General features: G+C 35.1%; 4 protein-coding genes and 1 non-coding gene across 5 annotated transcripts; 2 read left to right on the top strand and 3 right to left on the bottom strand.

Moving 5' to 3' along the window:
* Positions 1-816: 816 nt before the first annotated feature.
* Positions 817-6,117, bottom strand: LOC106350989 (high mobility group B protein 10). The gene is made up of 6 exons (XM_013790811.3): positions 3,603-6,117; positions 3,432-3,510; positions 3,115-3,277; positions 2,973-3,017; positions 2,571-2,896; positions 817-2,483 (listed from the first exon to the last, which is right to left on the bottom strand). The coding sequence occupies exons 1-6, from the start codon at positions 3,788-3,790 to the stop codon at positions 2,310-2,312; spliced, it is 975 nt and encodes a 324-aa protein (XP_013646265.1). The 5' UTR covers positions 3,791-6,117; the 3' UTR covers positions 817-2,309.
* Positions 6,118-6,856: 739 nt separating this feature from the next.
* Positions 6,857-8,223, bottom strand: LOC106350988 (PRA1 family protein G1). Its single transcript, XM_013790810.3, has one exon. It carries the CDS (start codon positions 7,943-7,945, stop codon positions 7,385-7,387), a length of 561 nt encoding a protein of 186 aa, XP_013646264.1. The 5' UTR covers positions 7,946-8,223; the 3' UTR covers positions 6,857-7,384.
* Positions 8,224-8,714: 491 nt separating this feature from the next.
* Positions 8,715-10,227, top strand: LOC106345778 (pentatricopeptide repeat-containing protein At1g55630). The gene has a single exon (XM_013784959.3). The coding sequence runs from the start codon at positions 8,761-8,763 to the stop codon at positions 10,168-10,170; it is 1,410 nt and encodes a 469-aa protein (XP_013640413.2). The 5' UTR covers positions 8,715-8,760; the 3' UTR covers positions 10,171-10,227.
* Positions 10,228-10,262: 35 nt separating this feature from the next.
* Positions 10,263-10,344, bottom strand: TRNAS-UGA. The gene has a single exon. It is a non-coding gene; the product is annotated as a tRNA-Ser (tRNA).
* Positions 10,345-10,456: 112 nt separating this feature from the next.
* On the top strand, positions 10,457-14,537 carry LOC106345777 (chloride channel protein CLC-f). The gene is made up of 8 exons (XM_048781727.1): positions 10,457-11,090; positions 11,157-11,559; positions 12,027-12,221; positions 12,406-12,860; positions 12,981-13,085; positions 13,282-13,710; positions 13,809-14,041; positions 14,128-14,537. The coding sequence occupies exons 1-8, from the start codon at positions 10,638-10,640 to the stop codon at positions 14,210-14,212; spliced, it is 2,358 nt and encodes a 785-aa protein (XP_048637684.1). The 5' UTR covers positions 10,457-10,637; the 3' UTR covers positions 14,213-14,537.
* The last annotated feature ends 2,049 nt before the right edge of the window (positions 14,538-16,586 follow it).

The raw sequence follows: 16,586 nt of genomic DNA, 5'->3' as shown, positions 1-16,586 counted from the left end.
TATATTCACAATAGAATTCATTTCTGTTTTCTTAACATTTCAATATATTTGATATTATTTAGTAAAATTATATCTAAAACAACACTTAAATTCTGAAACATATTTTACATACACCAAATAATATCATAAAATAGTATAAACATTGATTTTTAAAGTTTAATTAATGTATACACGGTAAAATCTAAATAAAAAAGAAAGTTTTGTAAAATTGATAACTCTATAACTTAATAAAAATATCATAGTCCCAACATTATTAGTTTAAAGAGTTTTTACTGTATTTTCATGAAAACATTAAAATCTCTAATCCATTTGATTTCAGAACTTCATTTTTTTGGTTATGCATATCATTATTGTACCCATTTTTATGCATTGTGTATTATTTTATGGCTAACGCCATGCCATAATAAATTAATTTGAAGTTAACAGAAATTTTAACCTAATACTAGACTTTGACCTCCGCGCCTGTGCAGATGTATTTTTTTCAAAATATGTTTTTATTTATTTTTAATGTCACTATTATATATCATATATGTGTCATCATATAACTAATCGTATTTTATATGTATCATCATATTAATAATCTTATAATTAATAGCATTTTATATGTACCATCGTATAAAAATAATCACATATTTTATATTTTTAAAAATTAATTTGAAATATAAAACCATAATTTAAGTTGGTGTTTGAAATTAGACTTTGTATTGTATTTTTTTTATATATTGAAAACTTTTTTATAATGGTTATTGGAAAATATTTTAGTAAAAATCAATTTTCGAATATTTATATATTTTTGAATAAATTTTGATATAAATAAATTTTAAATTATTATTTTGATTTGAAATGTATATATAAAGTTTAATTTTAGAGCTGACCCATATAGACAGTTTCTCATAATATAATGGACTTCCATTTTTTCTTAATAACGTAAATCTATTACAACTTTTTTTTCTTTTTAATATACTACTATCATTGTCGTAAAAAAAAAATACTACTATCATTGTTTCCAAACAATATTATACTTCTTTTTTATAATGATATCTATGTTTCCAAACAATTTTCAAAAGTACTTTAGTTTTAATAATATAGATGTTTAACTGCTTACATCATTTCCAATTCATCTCTAAGATGGGACAAAATAGAGATAAGATTTTGTTTCAATGTATTCAATGGCATATATATATTTCCTTCCTTTTCTACATGAATGTTAGATTAATTTCTATGTATAAAAGAAAATTAGCTTTTTCAATAAATGGAAGAAAATTATAACATTCTTATTTTATCATATAAATCTCTAAAATAGGAATGAGTTGGATATGGTGTTAGATATTTTCATGAAAATATTAAAATCTCTAATCCACTGATTTCAGAAACTTTATTATATTCATATTCATTTTTTTGTTATGCATTTCTTTATTGTACACATTTTAATTCAGAATGTATTATATTTATGGCTAAGATCATGCTTTTTTTTGTTTAAAAATTATTTATTCTTTTTTACAAAAAATATATATATTTATTCAATATTGTCTATCAAAGACGATAACATAAATGTTGATATGATACATCACACCAAAAAACAAAACAAGCTCTTGAGAAACAATATAATCTGTTAAAAAATATGATATGACAAATACGATTACAAGATAAATCTATGATGAAGTCCATACTGAAATTTGGTTGGATGTTACAAATACACTGTTATCAGAATGATCTTGTTTCACTCTTTTTAACAATTGAAATGTTTTTCTGCATCATAACGGACTGCAGTCACCTTAATTGTTTACACGATAAAGGTTCTCGAGATGAAGATATATCTTTTTCTTTGGTTAAAGCTGTTTCAGAAAAAATTCCTTCCAAAGTTTTTACTCTAGAACCCATCTAACAATCTGTACTAACCATAACAACGAAGTCCGGAGCAATATCTCTTCGATTACAAAAACCAACAAAAACGAAAATATCCCTAGAAACTTAGAAAAACAACCAGGATAAAACCATGATACTAGAAAAATCTCCCTTTTCTGCTAGTATCATGCCTTAATACATAAAATTGATGTTAGCAGAAAATTATAAAAAAAATTGCAGAAATAAAATACTAAGAAAGTTAAATAACTTATGATTAAATTAAAAGTTCTCAAAGGGAAACATAAAAACAGAAAAAAAAAAAGAACAAAGAACAAAGGAAAGACAACAACTTATGTAAAAGTTGGCAAAGATTACACGCATGTAAATTTATGGCCAACTCTACAACTTATTATTAAATTATAAAATGCTGAAAAATAAAAAAAGGTGCAAGCAGATAAGACAGACTAGAGACCCGCCTCGGCCTCATACTCAGCTTCAGCCTCAACTTCAGCCTCAGCCACAGCATCATCAGTCGCAGCAACACTTCCCGCCGCATTATAAGAATCAACGAAGGATTTGTACGCAGCCATATCCATCTTGTACCTCTCCATATCCTCAACCCCTTTTCCTTGATAAATCTATTTTCATAAATCATTCAAGAAAACAAAACCCCGTTAAAACAAATATCATTCATTATGTTTTAAGAGAGAGTTTTACTTCGTTACCTCTCTATCAGATGGAGAGAGGTTCCTCCAATTGTTCCCGATCTCCTTGAGGAGGGAACGTTCCTGCCCAGCGTACGCAGCCTTAAGCCTCTTGTGCTCCTCGGCGAAGAAGAAGTTATAACCGCTTCTGCGGAACTTAGGGCGCAAAGAATCCACATGAGACAGTTTTGCTTTCTTCTTGCGTCTCCGAGGAGTTTCGCGAGGAGCAGAGTGGTAAAGCACTCCTTTGAGCTCCTGTGATCCCCCCATCTTTACGGTCACAAGATAGCCGTCGTCAAACTTCCCATCGATGGTCCATTCATCAATCATGGAGCCAAGTTGTATACCTGAAAGTTTCACAATGCAAAATCTCAAGACTCATTGATACAATTAATTACACTGCTTGCATGTAAACTTGAGTACCTTTGTCATGTGCACTGTTCTCCACAAGGCGCTTCACATCTTCTTCTGTAAAAAACCAAAAAAAGGGGAGAACATAGTTTATGCTGTTAATCTCAGAGTTAGACAAAAAAAAAGATTATTATAATAATTATCATTATCAGACCTCTCTCCCAGAATGAAGAAAATGGTTGTCGGAAGAAATACACATGCTCGAATTCAAAGAGCATCCTCAGATAATTCTTCCTTATAACATATGCTGCGTTGGTCAATGGTTTCTTCAAGTTAAATGCTTCAGTCACTTCTTTTGCCTTACGCTTCTTGATCACCTAGAATCACACCAGGATTTCAAAGACACACAAGATTTGTATTACGTATATATATATATATGGATTTCACGAAACAACAAAAGCTTTAAAACTTGATGTTCAATTGGAAGCATGCATGCTAAATATTAAATTAAGACCATATAGAGATATATACCATTTGAAGACCACCTCGTTTTGTGACCTCCACGAAAAGCTGATGCAGATCCAGACTCTCTCCGCACACAGTAGGAAACCTTCAGTTAGATGTAGATTATAAAATAATTCTTTAGTATAAACACACAAAACACACACAAAAAATAGAGGGAGGAAAAAATGCAAAACTCACTCCAGAGTTTTGCCAATTTTTTCGAGAAAATCACGGAGCTTGTCCAAGAAAAGATAAGGGTTTTGGACAAGATCATTGTACGAAGCCGTACGAGAGGATTCGCCGTCGACGCTCATGATGTCTGAAGAAGAGCCATAGGCGGGAACCATTTGAAGTTGCGAATCAGTTAAAGTCTCATTGGTCGACATGTTTTTTTTTGGTGAGAAGAAGGTTGGAAATATTTTTTTCTATTGTTTAAACTTGCATGTTTGGAGGGTTTAATTAAGGGAAAGCAATGCTATGTTTTCTTCAAATCTGATACCAGGGACTAGTATATATACACTTTTTTGGTTTATCTTCACCAAGAAATTACTTCATTTCTATTTTATTTAGTCTTCGTACCAATTAATAAATAAATTAAAATCTACGAATAATAATTGAGAAATTTAATACATTTTAATAGTCTTGGTAAATTTTAGAATGTAATCCCATTTTTTTGTCGGTATCGAAAAATTGGTCAAAATGATTAATTTTTGTATTTTGACCAAAAGATTTATCCTTATACGCATATTCTTATTTTTTCTTAGTAAAGATAATTTAATTTGAAATAAAAATAGCGCAACTAATTTAATTCTAAATCTTCCAAAATTGTATTAAAGGGTTGAATTAAGTTAATAGTAAACATATATGCATTTCTACATATAGTAATAGAGGTGTTGAATATATATTAATGCTTTTTTTAGTAATATTTCAAAATATAATTATAAAGTTTTAAAAATAATAAACAAATTATTAATTTTGTATTTGAATAAGAAATAATCTTTTTATATACATATACTGAATTTTCTTAGTAAAGCTGATTTCATTTTGAGTTAAATATTGTAAATAATTTAAATCAAAATCTTTACTTTTTCGTGAAAGATTTAAAATATATGTGACAAATGTCGTATAAATAAATAAATTTTAATCTGAACTAGTAATAAAGAATTAGTAATAGACATGCTGAATACATTTTACCCATTTTTGGCAAAATTTAAAATATAACCAGTTGATAGATTTGTTTCGGTATTAACATGTGAATAAGTTTTGTATTTGAACAAAATTAGCCATATATATATATATTGGTTTTAAAAAATATCATTCTGAGTGGTGTTAGCTCAAATGAACAAACACCATAGGACAAATTCAGAAGTTACTTGATCGAGTGACGATATAGGTAAAACTAATATTACATATTATATGTTTCGTTTCAGATTATGGGTTTCAGCCCAAAACTGGGCTTCGGCCCAAATCTTCGTAGTATTAAGAAAATTCACACATATATTAGAGCTGATTTGAAAGTGAAAAACACAAATGCAACTAAACTAAATCTAAATCTCTCAATTTTTTTTTTATCAAAAAGTTGAAATAGACCACAAATTATAACTTTTTATTTAGAGTATATTAATAAGTTTGTTAAACGAATATATATACCTGGTAGATTATGTCCATAAAAAACTATATATTACTGTCTAAACCCGAAAGAGATAATTGGGTAGAATATATATACCTGATAGATTATGTCCATAAAAAAATTTAACAGTTAATACATTGTGGATGACTAGTTAATGGATGTATGAGGATATCGTGCTATGCTATGAAACTTTACACAAGAGAAGCATAACTGTGAAAGCCTCAAGCCAATATAGAGGATGGTGATCTTTCAAGCTCAGTAAATCCTAATTAATGGATCCATGCATACTTTTCTAGTTGAGCAGTATTACCAAGGCCTTTGCCCGAGTGTATGTAGTCCTACAACAATAACACATATAATTTTTCTATAAGCTTTTAAAGTTGATTGAACTATTATGTCAAGATGAACCGAAACATCTTTGGTTTGAAATTGCATGTTATGGTTATTCATAGAAATTATGGTTTATTTCATATGATCAGATAGCTTACAGTTATACACACAGCAAAGCAGAGGCGGACCTACGTTATGACATGGTGTGTCAATTGACCCAGGTTAATTATTTAAAAGTTTCCTTGTGGCCTATAGTAATTATGTCTACTCAGCTAAAATGGTCAGTGTTGCACCTAGGGGTGTCAAAATGGGTCAAATGGGTACCCAACCCATAACCCAAATGGGTTTATTGTTAATGGGTCATGGGTCAACCCAACCCATTTAATAAATGGGTTGGGTTGACCCATGACCCATTAAATTAAATAGGTTAGATGAGTTAATGGTTGACCTATCGACCCAACATCTTTATAATGAATTATTTTTAAGTTAAAACCAAATTGATTGAAATGAGAAAACGTTTTTTTGTGGTTTTGGCGAAAAAACGCATTTTTGAAAAAAAATGAGTTTTTTCAGTTTCGGCGGAAAACGGGTTTTGTGGTTTTTGTGGAAAACAAGTTTTGCGATTTAGGCAGGAAACCACGTTTTTGTGGTTTTGGCGGGAAAACACATTTTTGCGGAAAAACGCGTTTTTGCGGAAAAACACGTTTTTGCGGAAAAACACGTTTTTGCGGAAAAACACGTTTTTGCGGAAAGACACGTTTTTGCGGAAAAACGCGTTTTTGCGGAAAAACGCGTTTTTGCGGAAAACGCGTTTTTGCGGAAAACACATTTTTGCGGAAAATTGCGTTTTTGCGGGAAATTGTGTTTTTGCGGTTTTGACAGAAAATGCGTTTTTTGCGATTTTGGCGGAAAAGCTCATTTTGTGATTTTAGAGGAAAATGTGTTTTTGCGGTTTTGGCAGGAAAACACGTTTTTGCGGGAAAACATGTTTTTGCGGAAAAACGCGTTTTTGTGGAAAACCGCGTTTTGCGGAAAAACGCGTTTTTTGCGGGAAATTGCGTTTTTGCGGGAAATTGCGTTTTTGCGGAAAATTGTGTGTTTTGCGTTTTTTGCGGTTTTGACGGAAAATGCGTTTTTTGCGATTTTGGCGGAAAAGCGCGTTTTGTGGTTTTAGAGGAAAATGTGTTTTTGCGGTTTTGGCGGGAAAACACTTTTTGGGTTTTGGCGGAAAAACGCGTTTTTGCGGAAAAACACGTTTTTGCGAAAAAATGCGTTTTTGAGGAAAATTGCGTTTTTGCGGAAAATTGCGGTTTTTGCGGTATTGGCGGGAAAATGCGTTTTTTTGTGGTTTTGGTGGGAAAACGCGTTTTTATGGTTTTGGTGGGAAAACTGATTTTTACAGTTTTGACGGAAAATTGCGTTTTTGCGGTTTTGGCGGAAAATTGCGTTTTTACGGTTTTGGCGGGAAAACGCGGTTTTGCGCTTTGGCGGGAAAACACGTTTATGCGGGTTTGGCGAAAAAAATTATTTTTGCGGTTTTAGCGGGAAATGCATTTTACCACCGAATAAATGATTGAACTTTTGAGAAATTCATGATTTTCCAATTCTATCAAACCTTAGAATTGAGTGGTTTACTCGTAGTTTTCTTAATTGAAAACAAAATGGGTCAGAGTTGACCCAACCCAATAAACCCATTAACTTGCTAACCCATTAACTTGTTAACCCATTAAACTATTAACCCATTAACCTTTTAACCCATTAACCCATTGAATCAAAAATAAACAGTTCATTTGGGTTAATGGTTCAACTTGGATTGGGTTAACCCATGGGTCATGACCCATTTTGACACCCCTAGTTGCACCCCCTAAAATATGAGTTAACGGTTTCAATATCCTATTTTGTTTTACTTTTTGAAATTTAATTTGTCGCTGACCCAGATTAAAAAAAATCTTGGGTCCGCCACTGCAGCAAAGGCCAAACATACGTAGTACAAAAGTGAAAACATAAGCACAAAGTTTTTTCAGCTCCAATGAAGAAAATGGGAAGGAACAACAACTTCCTCTTCTTGTACAAAGAGGTCATCTGGATTACGTAAGACGGCATGTACCAAACAAAGCAAGACACCTGTCAAGACCCCAAGAACCAGACTGAAGAAGCAATGCGTGAGCCAAAATCCCCAGAAGGAGCCAACGATCAATCCAAAGAAGATCACTTTCTCACTAACTTGTCGACCGTACAAGACCAAAGGATGGTCCCTACAAAAGCATAAGAGCAACCACAAGATAGCAAAAGTGGCAAGGGTGACAAGAGCCGTCGGATTACTAACCAAGAAGAGTGTGATCGAAGCCGCGGTGATGAGAGAGTAGTTAACCACGAAATGGCGGAGGTTGACTTTTGAGCGCGAGACAGCGGAAGAGAAAGAGGTAGGAAGGTCCATAGAACCTAATGCTAGAAACTCCAACCATGGACGTTGACTAGAAACAAACGCGATTAGATTTTGCACCGAAAGAGAGATAACCTCACCGAAAGAATGATGCCTCTCTTCCGCCGTGATTGGAAGAATATTCTCCGGTGGTAGCATCGCTGGAAGCCGCTTTTGAGTTCTCAGGTCAACCAACCAAATAGGAAAAAACAATATGACCGAAATTAAACAACCGTGTACGTATAAGCCAAAAAAAAAGAAGTGGGTGGCACCTAGGGCTGAGTTTACGGGTCAACCCACCCCCACCCGACCCACCACGGATCGAGTCAATTTTTCTGATTCAAAAATCCAATTCTCACGATTAATCCATCGAAACAGCTTCGGATAATATTAATTATATTAAAAATAATTATTTTAATTATATATTATTGTTTTCTAAAAAATGATATTGAAATAATATAAATATTTTATATATTTTTACGAAAATATTTTTTTTTTTATTTTTAAAATTTGCGGATTGTTGTATAACAACAGTTGAAATTTGGCTGATCCGATTCTTGTCCGCTCCAAATAAAAAAAAACACTCAACCCGTATCCGCAAAACAAAATTTTCAAATCTTTCGACCCGCACTACCTCGTGACGGGTCAAAAGAAGCGGAGATACTGATAATGATTCAAATTACCAGTTCTGGCACGTTGATAATATTACGGGCCAAGCCCAGTTTTCATTAACGGCCCAGAAACTTGGGTCGGATCCTCATTACAACTGTGGGATCCGGTTCGGCGAATCTCCTCTTCTGTTGTGTAAGAAAACGCCAGTACCAAACGACCGGAGTGGAACTCATTTCGCCTAATTTACCGTTCTACCCCTCGATTTCACCTCCTTCGTCGTCAAAGGTAACTCGCAGCTCTTCTCCGAAATCGTCAAATTCAGATGGGATTCGTAGAAACTTAGATTGGATTAAGCTTTTGATATGAATTCTTTAACTCATTCGAGCACAAGTGTTGTCCGTAAAGCTTCTCGCTTTCTTCTAACCTCGAGGAGATTCTGCGATACTAGCCGCATCAATGGCGATGAAGAGACTTTGAAGATAACATGGGAAACTTCGGAGATGGACTGTGGGTTCGCCGAGGAACATGAGAAAATCTCTGTCAGGAGGACGTTTTTGGAGAGTACTAAGCTCAGTGCGTCTCAGGTTCTCGATACTTTAAAGCAAGACTGTCCTGGTTTCAATACGAAGTTAGCTTTAGATGAGTTGAATGTACCCATCTCAGGGCTTTTAGTTAGAGAGGTTCTCCTAGGGATTTTGAGGAGACTTAGCTTTGATAACAAGACAAGGTGCGCTAAGCTAGCTTACAAGTTCTTCGTTTGGTGTGGTGGACAAGAGTCTTTCAGACACACGTCCAACTGTTATCATCTGCTTATGAAGATATTTGCGGAGTGTGGCGAGTATAAAGCCATGTGCAGGCTCGTCGACGAGATGATTAAAGACGGTTACCCGACAACGGCTAGGACGTTTAATCTGTTGATATGCACTTGCGGCGAAGCCGGACTTGCGAGAGAAGTCGTGGAGCAGTTCATCAAGTCCAAAACCTTCAACTACAGACCTTTCAAACACTCTTACAACGCTATCTTGCACTCTTTGCTAGGGGTGAAACACTACAAGCTGATCGAGTGGGTCTACGAGCAGATGCTAGAAGACGGGTTCTCACCTGATCTTCTGAGTTACAACGTTGTGATGTTTGCGAGCTTTAGGTTAGGTAAAACCGATAAGCTTTACAGATTGCTCGATGAAATGGTTAAAGATGGGTTTTCTCCGGACCTGCACACGTACAACATCCTCCTCCACCACCTTGCAACGGGGAATAAGCCTCTCGCGGCTCTTAACCTGCTGAACCACATGAGGGAAGTGGGAGTTGAGCCCAGTGTGATCCATTTCACCACTCTGATCGATGGGCTGAGCCGGGCCGGGAAGCTAGAAGCTTGCAAGTACTTTATGGACGAAATGGTGAAAGCTGGATGCACCCCGGATGTTGTGTGCTACACTGTTGTCATCACAGGGTATATATCAGGTGGGGAGTTGGAGAAAGCAGAGGAGATGTTCAGAGAGATGACGGTGAAGGGGCAACTTCCGAATGTCTTCACGTACAACTCAATGATCCGTGGGTTTTGTATGGCCGGGAAGTTTAAAGAGGCACGGTTGTTGCTCAGGGAGATGGAGTCAAGAGGGTGTAACCCCAACTTTGTGGTGTATAGTACGCTGGTGAACAATCTGAGAAACGCAGGGAAGCTTTTAGAGGCTCATGAGGTGGTTAAGGACATGGTGGAGAAAGGGCATTATGTTCATCTTATTTCAAAGTTCAAAAAATATACAAGATCCTAATTTTTGTTTCAAAAGACATTTAAGATCTCAAATATGTTCTATAAGCTTGTTTCAAGAGAATGAACTAGCAAAAAAAAAAGCTAAAAAGAAATCGTCGACAGCAGGGTTCGAACCTGCGCGGGCGAAGCCCAACAGATTTCAAGTCTGTCTCCTTAACCACTCGGACATATCGACTTCCCGTTAGCAAGAAAGTAATAAAAGTTTTCTTAAAACAACAAACGAAGGCCCAATAAAGGCCCATAAGTGGATCCTGTACCAAACATAACAACTGAGGCTTTCTTTCTCTAACGACGCATGACGCGTGTTTCGTCATGAAGACGGTAAATCTGAAAGCCGATCGAATCTGAAGACAACCGGCGAAGAATCTCTGAGGCGTAGCTTATCATTATATATATATAAATCATCCCGGAGACGTTCTCAGACGGCGAGTGGGATGATGTGTTGGTAACTGAGGCTACTAATTAGACATGTCATCGGGAGGAGCCGAGGACAGGCATCTGTTGCGATCCACTGACGACGACGAAGCCGGCATTCACGGAGGAGACGGTGATCTCGATGTCGAATCTCAGTCTCCGGCCATCAGAAATTCCACCGGAGGAGTTAGAGATCTCTTCAAACATCTGGATCGGAGATTTTCCCTCTCCGGACGTCGTATAAGCTTAAAACGGTTGGAGAACGTCAGAGTCGATAGAGAGCACCACCACCACCATCCTTCCTCTTCTTCGCCGCTTTCTTCAGGTGTTGTTCCCGGAGAAGAAGATGGCGTCGAGGATCGCGATTACGGGAACGACGACGAGTACGGTTTTGATGACGGCAACGACGTGTTGGGAGATAGTGCTCCGCCTGAGTGGGCTCTCCTTCTCATCGGATGTCTTATCGGTGTCGCCGCTGGAATATGCGTCGCAGGCTTCAACAAAGGGGTACGTACAATCTCAGATCTAATTTGAATCTAAATTTGATTCAACAGAGTAGTGTTTATTGTCTAGGTTCATGTGATTCATGAGTGGGCGTGGGCGGGTACTCCAAACGAGGGTGCTGCTTGGCTTCGTCTACAGAGACTAGCCGACACGTGGCATCGGATTCTTTTGATTCCCGTCACTGGGGGTGTTATCGTAGGGATGATGCATGGTTTGCTTGAGATCTTGGATCAGATCAGGCAGTCCACTTCTTCTCAGAGACAAGGAGTTGATTTACTCGCTGGTATATTCCCGGTGATTAAAGCTATTCAGGCTGCTGTGACTCTTGGTACAGGATGCTCACTGGGTCCTGAGGGACCTAGCGTCGACATTGGTAAGTCTTGTGCCAATGGCTTTGCGCTAATGATGGAAAACAACAGAGAGAGGAGAATAGCTCTCACTGCAGCTGGTGCCGCTTCTGGGATTGCATCTGGTATAGTCCTACCTCTTTTAAAATTTTATATACTATAGTTATGTATTATTGGATTGTCAATGCACGGAACAGCAGCATAGCTCATTCACTCTAGTATATTGCCACTTAACAAGCGTAAAATAGGGGAGTTTGATCGATAATTGTTTGCTAATTCAATCTGTATTGCCATTCGTTCTTCTAGCTCACTATATTGATTCCAGAGTGTTGTATGTACTATTTAGCCTACAAATTTGTCTATGAATCTTAGGTTCTAGCACTAGAGAAAGCATTTGCTGGTATTAGTTATTGAAAAATAGTTTACTTATAGTTATTTTGAAGTTAGGATGTGTAATGGTGTTTCGTACTATGTTTGAGAGCACTGAGACAGGCACTGCAGTTATTTGTTCTTCCCAATAAGGAACTCAATTTGCTGCACTGTCGTGCATGGTTGCAAATCTGATTTGCCCGGTCTATCTTTCTGGTTACAGGTTTCAATGCAGCTGTGGCGGGTTGTTTCTTTGCTATTGAGACTGTTTTAAGACCTCTACGTGCCGAGAACTCGCCTCCATTTACCACTGCAATGATAATTTTGGCCTCTGTTATATCATCGACTGTGTCAAATGCGTTGCTTGGGACGCAGTCAGCTTTCACAGTCCCCTCGTACGACCTGAAGTCCGCTGCAGGTATATTTCTATTACTTCTAATCTCAATTGCAAATCTTTCAGTTAGTCTTGTCTGTAGTAGCTTATGATTTAGTATCTTGATGGATAGGTGATATATCATACATAAACAGTCTTGGTATGTTATTAGTTTGGTTCAGCTAGCAGCTGCTTATAAGTTTCCGAACATGTTTTCACTTGTCTCCAGAGCTCCCTCTGTACCTGATATTGGGCATGCTGTGCGGTGCTGTCAGCGTTGTTTTTTCTCGTCTCGTCACCTGGTTTACCAAGTCATTCGAGTTCATCAAAGACAAATTTGGTCTTCCCGCTATTGTCTGCCCTGCACTAGGTGGGCTTGGAGCTGGGATGATTGCTCTCAAGTACCCCGGAATTTTGTATTGGGGGTTTACAAATGTTGAAGAAATCCTGCATACTGGAAAGAGTGCTTCAGCTCCTGGAATTTGGCTATTAGCTCAGTTAGCCGCAGCCAAAGTTGTGGCTACAGCTTTGTGCAAAGGCTCTGGCCTTGTAGGCGGCCTATACGCACCAAGCTTGATGATTGGTGCTGCTGTTGGTGCTGTGTTTGGAGGTTCGGCTGCTGAGATTATTAACAGAGCTATTCCTGGTAACGCTGCTGTTGCTCAACCACAAGCCTACGCTCTGGTATTGTATTCCCTTGTCGCAGGCCCTTACTTCAGTGTAGCTTTTTCTAAATTTAAGAATGCAACATTCGGTTGTTACTGATTTTGACTCATCAAGATGCCCTCATTTTATGTAATGCAGGTTGGTATGGCAGCGACACTAGCTTCCATGTGTTCAGTCCCCTTAACATCAGTGTTACTGCTGTTCGAGCTAACAAAAGATTATAGAATTTTGCTTCCTCTCATGGTAAACAAACGTTTTCACTTTCAGTTTTTCTGATGCTTAGAGGGGAGAGATTCATTAAAATATTTCCGAATTGGCTTGTTTAACTGATCGAGCAGTAAAGCCTTTCTTGAAACTATGAAATGAACCAGTTAACAGGAGGGCAAATCTTTATAATATTTGTTCTTGATCTGATCTGTCTGTCGGTTATTTATAACAGGGAGCAGTTGGTTTAGCAATATGGGTTCCCTCGGTGGCAAACCAAGGCAAAGAGAGCGATTCATCTGAGGGTCGCAGCACAGGAAGAGGATACTCTTCCCTTTCACCTTCCGATCGTAAAACTACAGACGGAGCTTGGAGACACACGGATAATTCAAACTCCCTTGAGCTTTCCGTCATAGAGAACCCTGACCACAAATCTTTCTTGGATGAAGAAACCATTCTGGAAGAGTTAAAGGTTTTTCGAGTTATGTCAAAGAACTACGTGAAGGTTTCTCTGGGAACAAGTCTAAGAGAAGCAAGAAAGATCCTCAAAGACAGCCACCAGAACTGCCTTATGGTGGTCGATGAAGATGAGTTTCTAGCCGGAATCCTAACACAGGGAGACATCAGAGGTTACTTGTCTAGTAAGGTCTCTACAATCTTAGATGTAAGTAGTGAAACGTAACAAACTACCTCAGTCTCATAGATCATCCTTCTTTTTTTTTAATGGAAATTGAGTTGAATGAACTATTTTGTCTCTTGCAGGAGAACACATGTCCGGTTTCTTCTGTATGTACTAAGAAAATAACCTACCGAGGCCAAGAACGTGGTTTGCTTACGTGTTACCCCGATGCGACGGTTGGTGTGGCCAAAGAGTTGATGGAGGCAAGAGGTGTGAAGCAATTACCTGTCGTTAAACGAGGTGAAGCAAGTCACAAAGGGAAGAAAAGGAAAGTTGTTGGCCTTCTTCATTACGACTCCATCTGGACTTTTCTCAGGTATTCAAGTAAAAAAAATAAAAGAAATGTTTGAAACAATCTGAATTCCATATTTATCTGTTTGTTGTTGTGGCTTGCACTTGCAGAGATGAAATGAGTCGTAGGAGATCGATGATCAACGAGCGGAGAAAAGACAAGTACGAGGAGGTTGGTGCGGCAAATGGCCATTGATTTTGGGTGTTTGTGACCATTTGGTAAAAGCTTTTTCCTCCTCATTTTAATTTTGATGTCAAAATGATTAGAACGGAGGAAAGCATGATCATATAATAAGACCTCTTTATTTAGTTTGTATCGTTCTCGCCAAAGTAACACCTTTTATCATATAGTAATCAAAGAGAAATCGAGTGTAACATAATGTGTTGGGTGATCTCGACTTTGTATCATTAGGTCTTAGCAAACCTTGTGATATTCAGAGTCGACAGTCTATTATTATTATAACTAGATCCTTTTTCCGCGCTACGCGCGGATAATATATTTAAATTTGTTACATTTATCATTTTTATTTATATGTAAATTTTTATATATTAAATTATATATAACTAATTTTTTAATTTGATTTTTTTTATATTTTTAGTTTGAATTAAATATGTCTATTATATGTAACACAATTAACTAATAAAATATGAAGAATCAAGTCCGAGATTTTAGAGTTATGTAAAAAAAATATAATTATGTATAGAACACAAATTATCTTAGTTTAAAAGATCCGAATCTCATCTCGAATAAATTTACGAAAAGAAAAAATACTCCAATAACCTACATAAAATATAAAACCTCATTTTCAAAAAAAAAAAGCGTACTTAATAATATTTTTTTAAGTGTAATAGTTGAAAACTGACAATTCAATATCGATCTAGAATATTATTTTAATATATCTAATACAAATATTAATTGTAATAAACAAATTTTGAATTTTGTAATATTACATGAATTAGAAGTCTTTAAAATTTAAAATCTGTTTTATTAGCATACTATATTTTTTATTCATTTATTATTTTGACGTTACAAAATATTGCTTTAGTTTTATTTGTATATTATTTTTTAATAATTTAGTTTTTTTAAAGTAATTTTAAAATTATGTAGAATATAATATATTTAAAATTATTTATTTAAATATATTCAAATATGATGTCTCACTTTTATGTGTGTTTGCGTTGAGCATATTTAATTTGTAATTCGTATATTTAATAACACCTTATTGCGTGTCGTTCTATGATTTTAATAAATGTGTTGTCATTTCATTTTTGTTACTACTAACATGATTTTATAGTGATTATTGATAATATATTTTTAACGTTATGTATTATATTTTATAGTATATTTTTTTAACTCTTCGTGCTGGCACTTTTTTTAGAATCATTTTAATTAGATAATAGGTTTCAAGATGTAAATAAAACTGTGTATGTTGTAAATTTAGACTTTTTAATGTAGCTGAGCACTATCAATTATGAAAATTATATAATGATTTTATTTTACTAAATCTTTCTTTCTGTGTATTTTTTTTATTTTGTATTTTTACAATTTTATTGCATTACTATTTAATTGCAGAGAATTGATATTTTCAATTTTTGTTTCATATACCTTAAAAGTCTTCGGTTGATTTTTATTTGTTTTCTTTCTCCAATTATAATGTACAGTTCAGTCGTTTTTTTTTTAGATCAAACTACTAATATCATCAGATAGAAAAACTTAAACTCTAAGAATAGAGTGAGTATTTGTGCTAGAGAAAACTGGTTTAACCAATAATATAATGAGATATTATAATATTAGAAGGTATGAAAACTCTTCTATGTTGTCCTACGCTGGACATAATTAAATTGTTGTCAATTGATTCTATATTTGTGATAACTGGAAATACATCTTTATGCCTTTCTTATATCATTTTTAATTGGTTCACGGTTCGACTATTTCTAATATACTAAGAGTAACATAAAATTAGATGTTGATTATCTCCTCCCAATTAGGAATGCACAAAATGAGAGAAATTCAAGATGAGACCACTTTACAATTTTGTCCTCATATCTATATAGAGTTAGTTTATAGATTACTCTATATGTTTCAAAATGTAATCAATTTTAATTAAAATATGTAATATTTAAAAGTTATTACTTTAGAAAACTGTCATTTAATATATAAATTTAATCAATTACACAGTAATTTACATAATTTAATTGGTCACATAATATCCAATAAATATAAAGTTACATTGAAATATAAAAACAATTTATATAGTGAAACAAAAAATACTTTTAAACCATTATATTATAAAACAAAGAGAATATTCAAATTATATTGAAACATTAGAATAGTAAAAATCAGAAAAAGTTGAAATCTCAACGTCGATCATTTACGTTGGCCATGTTATTAACTTTGAAGATAACGTGAATGATCAAGAACAAAAAGATTAATTTTAGCTTCATTCTTTTTTTTTTTATCATTTTACCAAAAAGAAAAAAAGAACAGGAAGATGACTAATAAAAAAAAGATACAAACAGAGTACTGTAAAAAGGTGTTTATCACAATAGCAAACATTATAGTCTCAAAA

This window comes from Brassica napus, chromosome A6 (assembly GCF_020379485.1).
Source record: "Brassica napus cultivar Da-Ae chromosome A6, Da-Ae, whole genome shotgun sequence".
Lineage (NCBI taxonomy): Eukaryota > Viridiplantae > Streptophyta > Magnoliopsida > Brassicales > Brassicaceae > Brassica > Brassica napus.
The sequence above is the reverse complement of the archived record's forward strand: the minus strand, read 5'-3'. Positions and strand labels throughout refer to the sequence as shown.

Coding starts and splice junctions, on each gene's coding strand:
- LOC106345778 (XM_013784959.3), top strand. CDS start 8,761: ATGAATTCTTTAACTCATTCGAGCACAAGTGTTGTCCGTAAAGCTTCT.
- LOC106350988 (XM_013790810.3), bottom strand. CDS start 7,945: ATGCTACCACCGGAGAATATTCTTCCAATCACGGCGGAAGAGAGGCAT.
- LOC106350989 (XM_013790811.3), bottom strand. CDS start 3,790: ATGTCGACCAATGAGACTTTAACTGATTCGCAACTTCAAATGGTTCCC. Junction 3,511..3,602: donor AAAATTGGCAAAACTCTGGA/GTGAGTTTTGCA, acceptor ATCTAACTGAAG/GTTTCCTACTGTGTGCGGAG. Junction 2,484..2,570: donor TCTCTCCATCTGATAGAGAG/GTAACGAAGTAA, acceptor TTATGAAAATAG/ATTTATCAAGGAAAAGGGGT.
- LOC106345777 (XM_048781727.1), top strand. CDS start 10,638: ATGTCATCGGGAGGAGCCGAGGACAGGCATCTGTTGCGATCCACTGAC. Junction 12,861..12,980: donor AACCACAAGCCTACGCTCTG/GTATTGTATTCC, acceptor TATGTAATGCAG/GTTGGTATGGCAGCGACACT. Junction 14,042..14,127: donor TCCATCTGGACTTTTCTCAG/GTATTCAAGTAA, acceptor TTGCACTTGCAG/AGATGAAATGAGTCGTAGGA.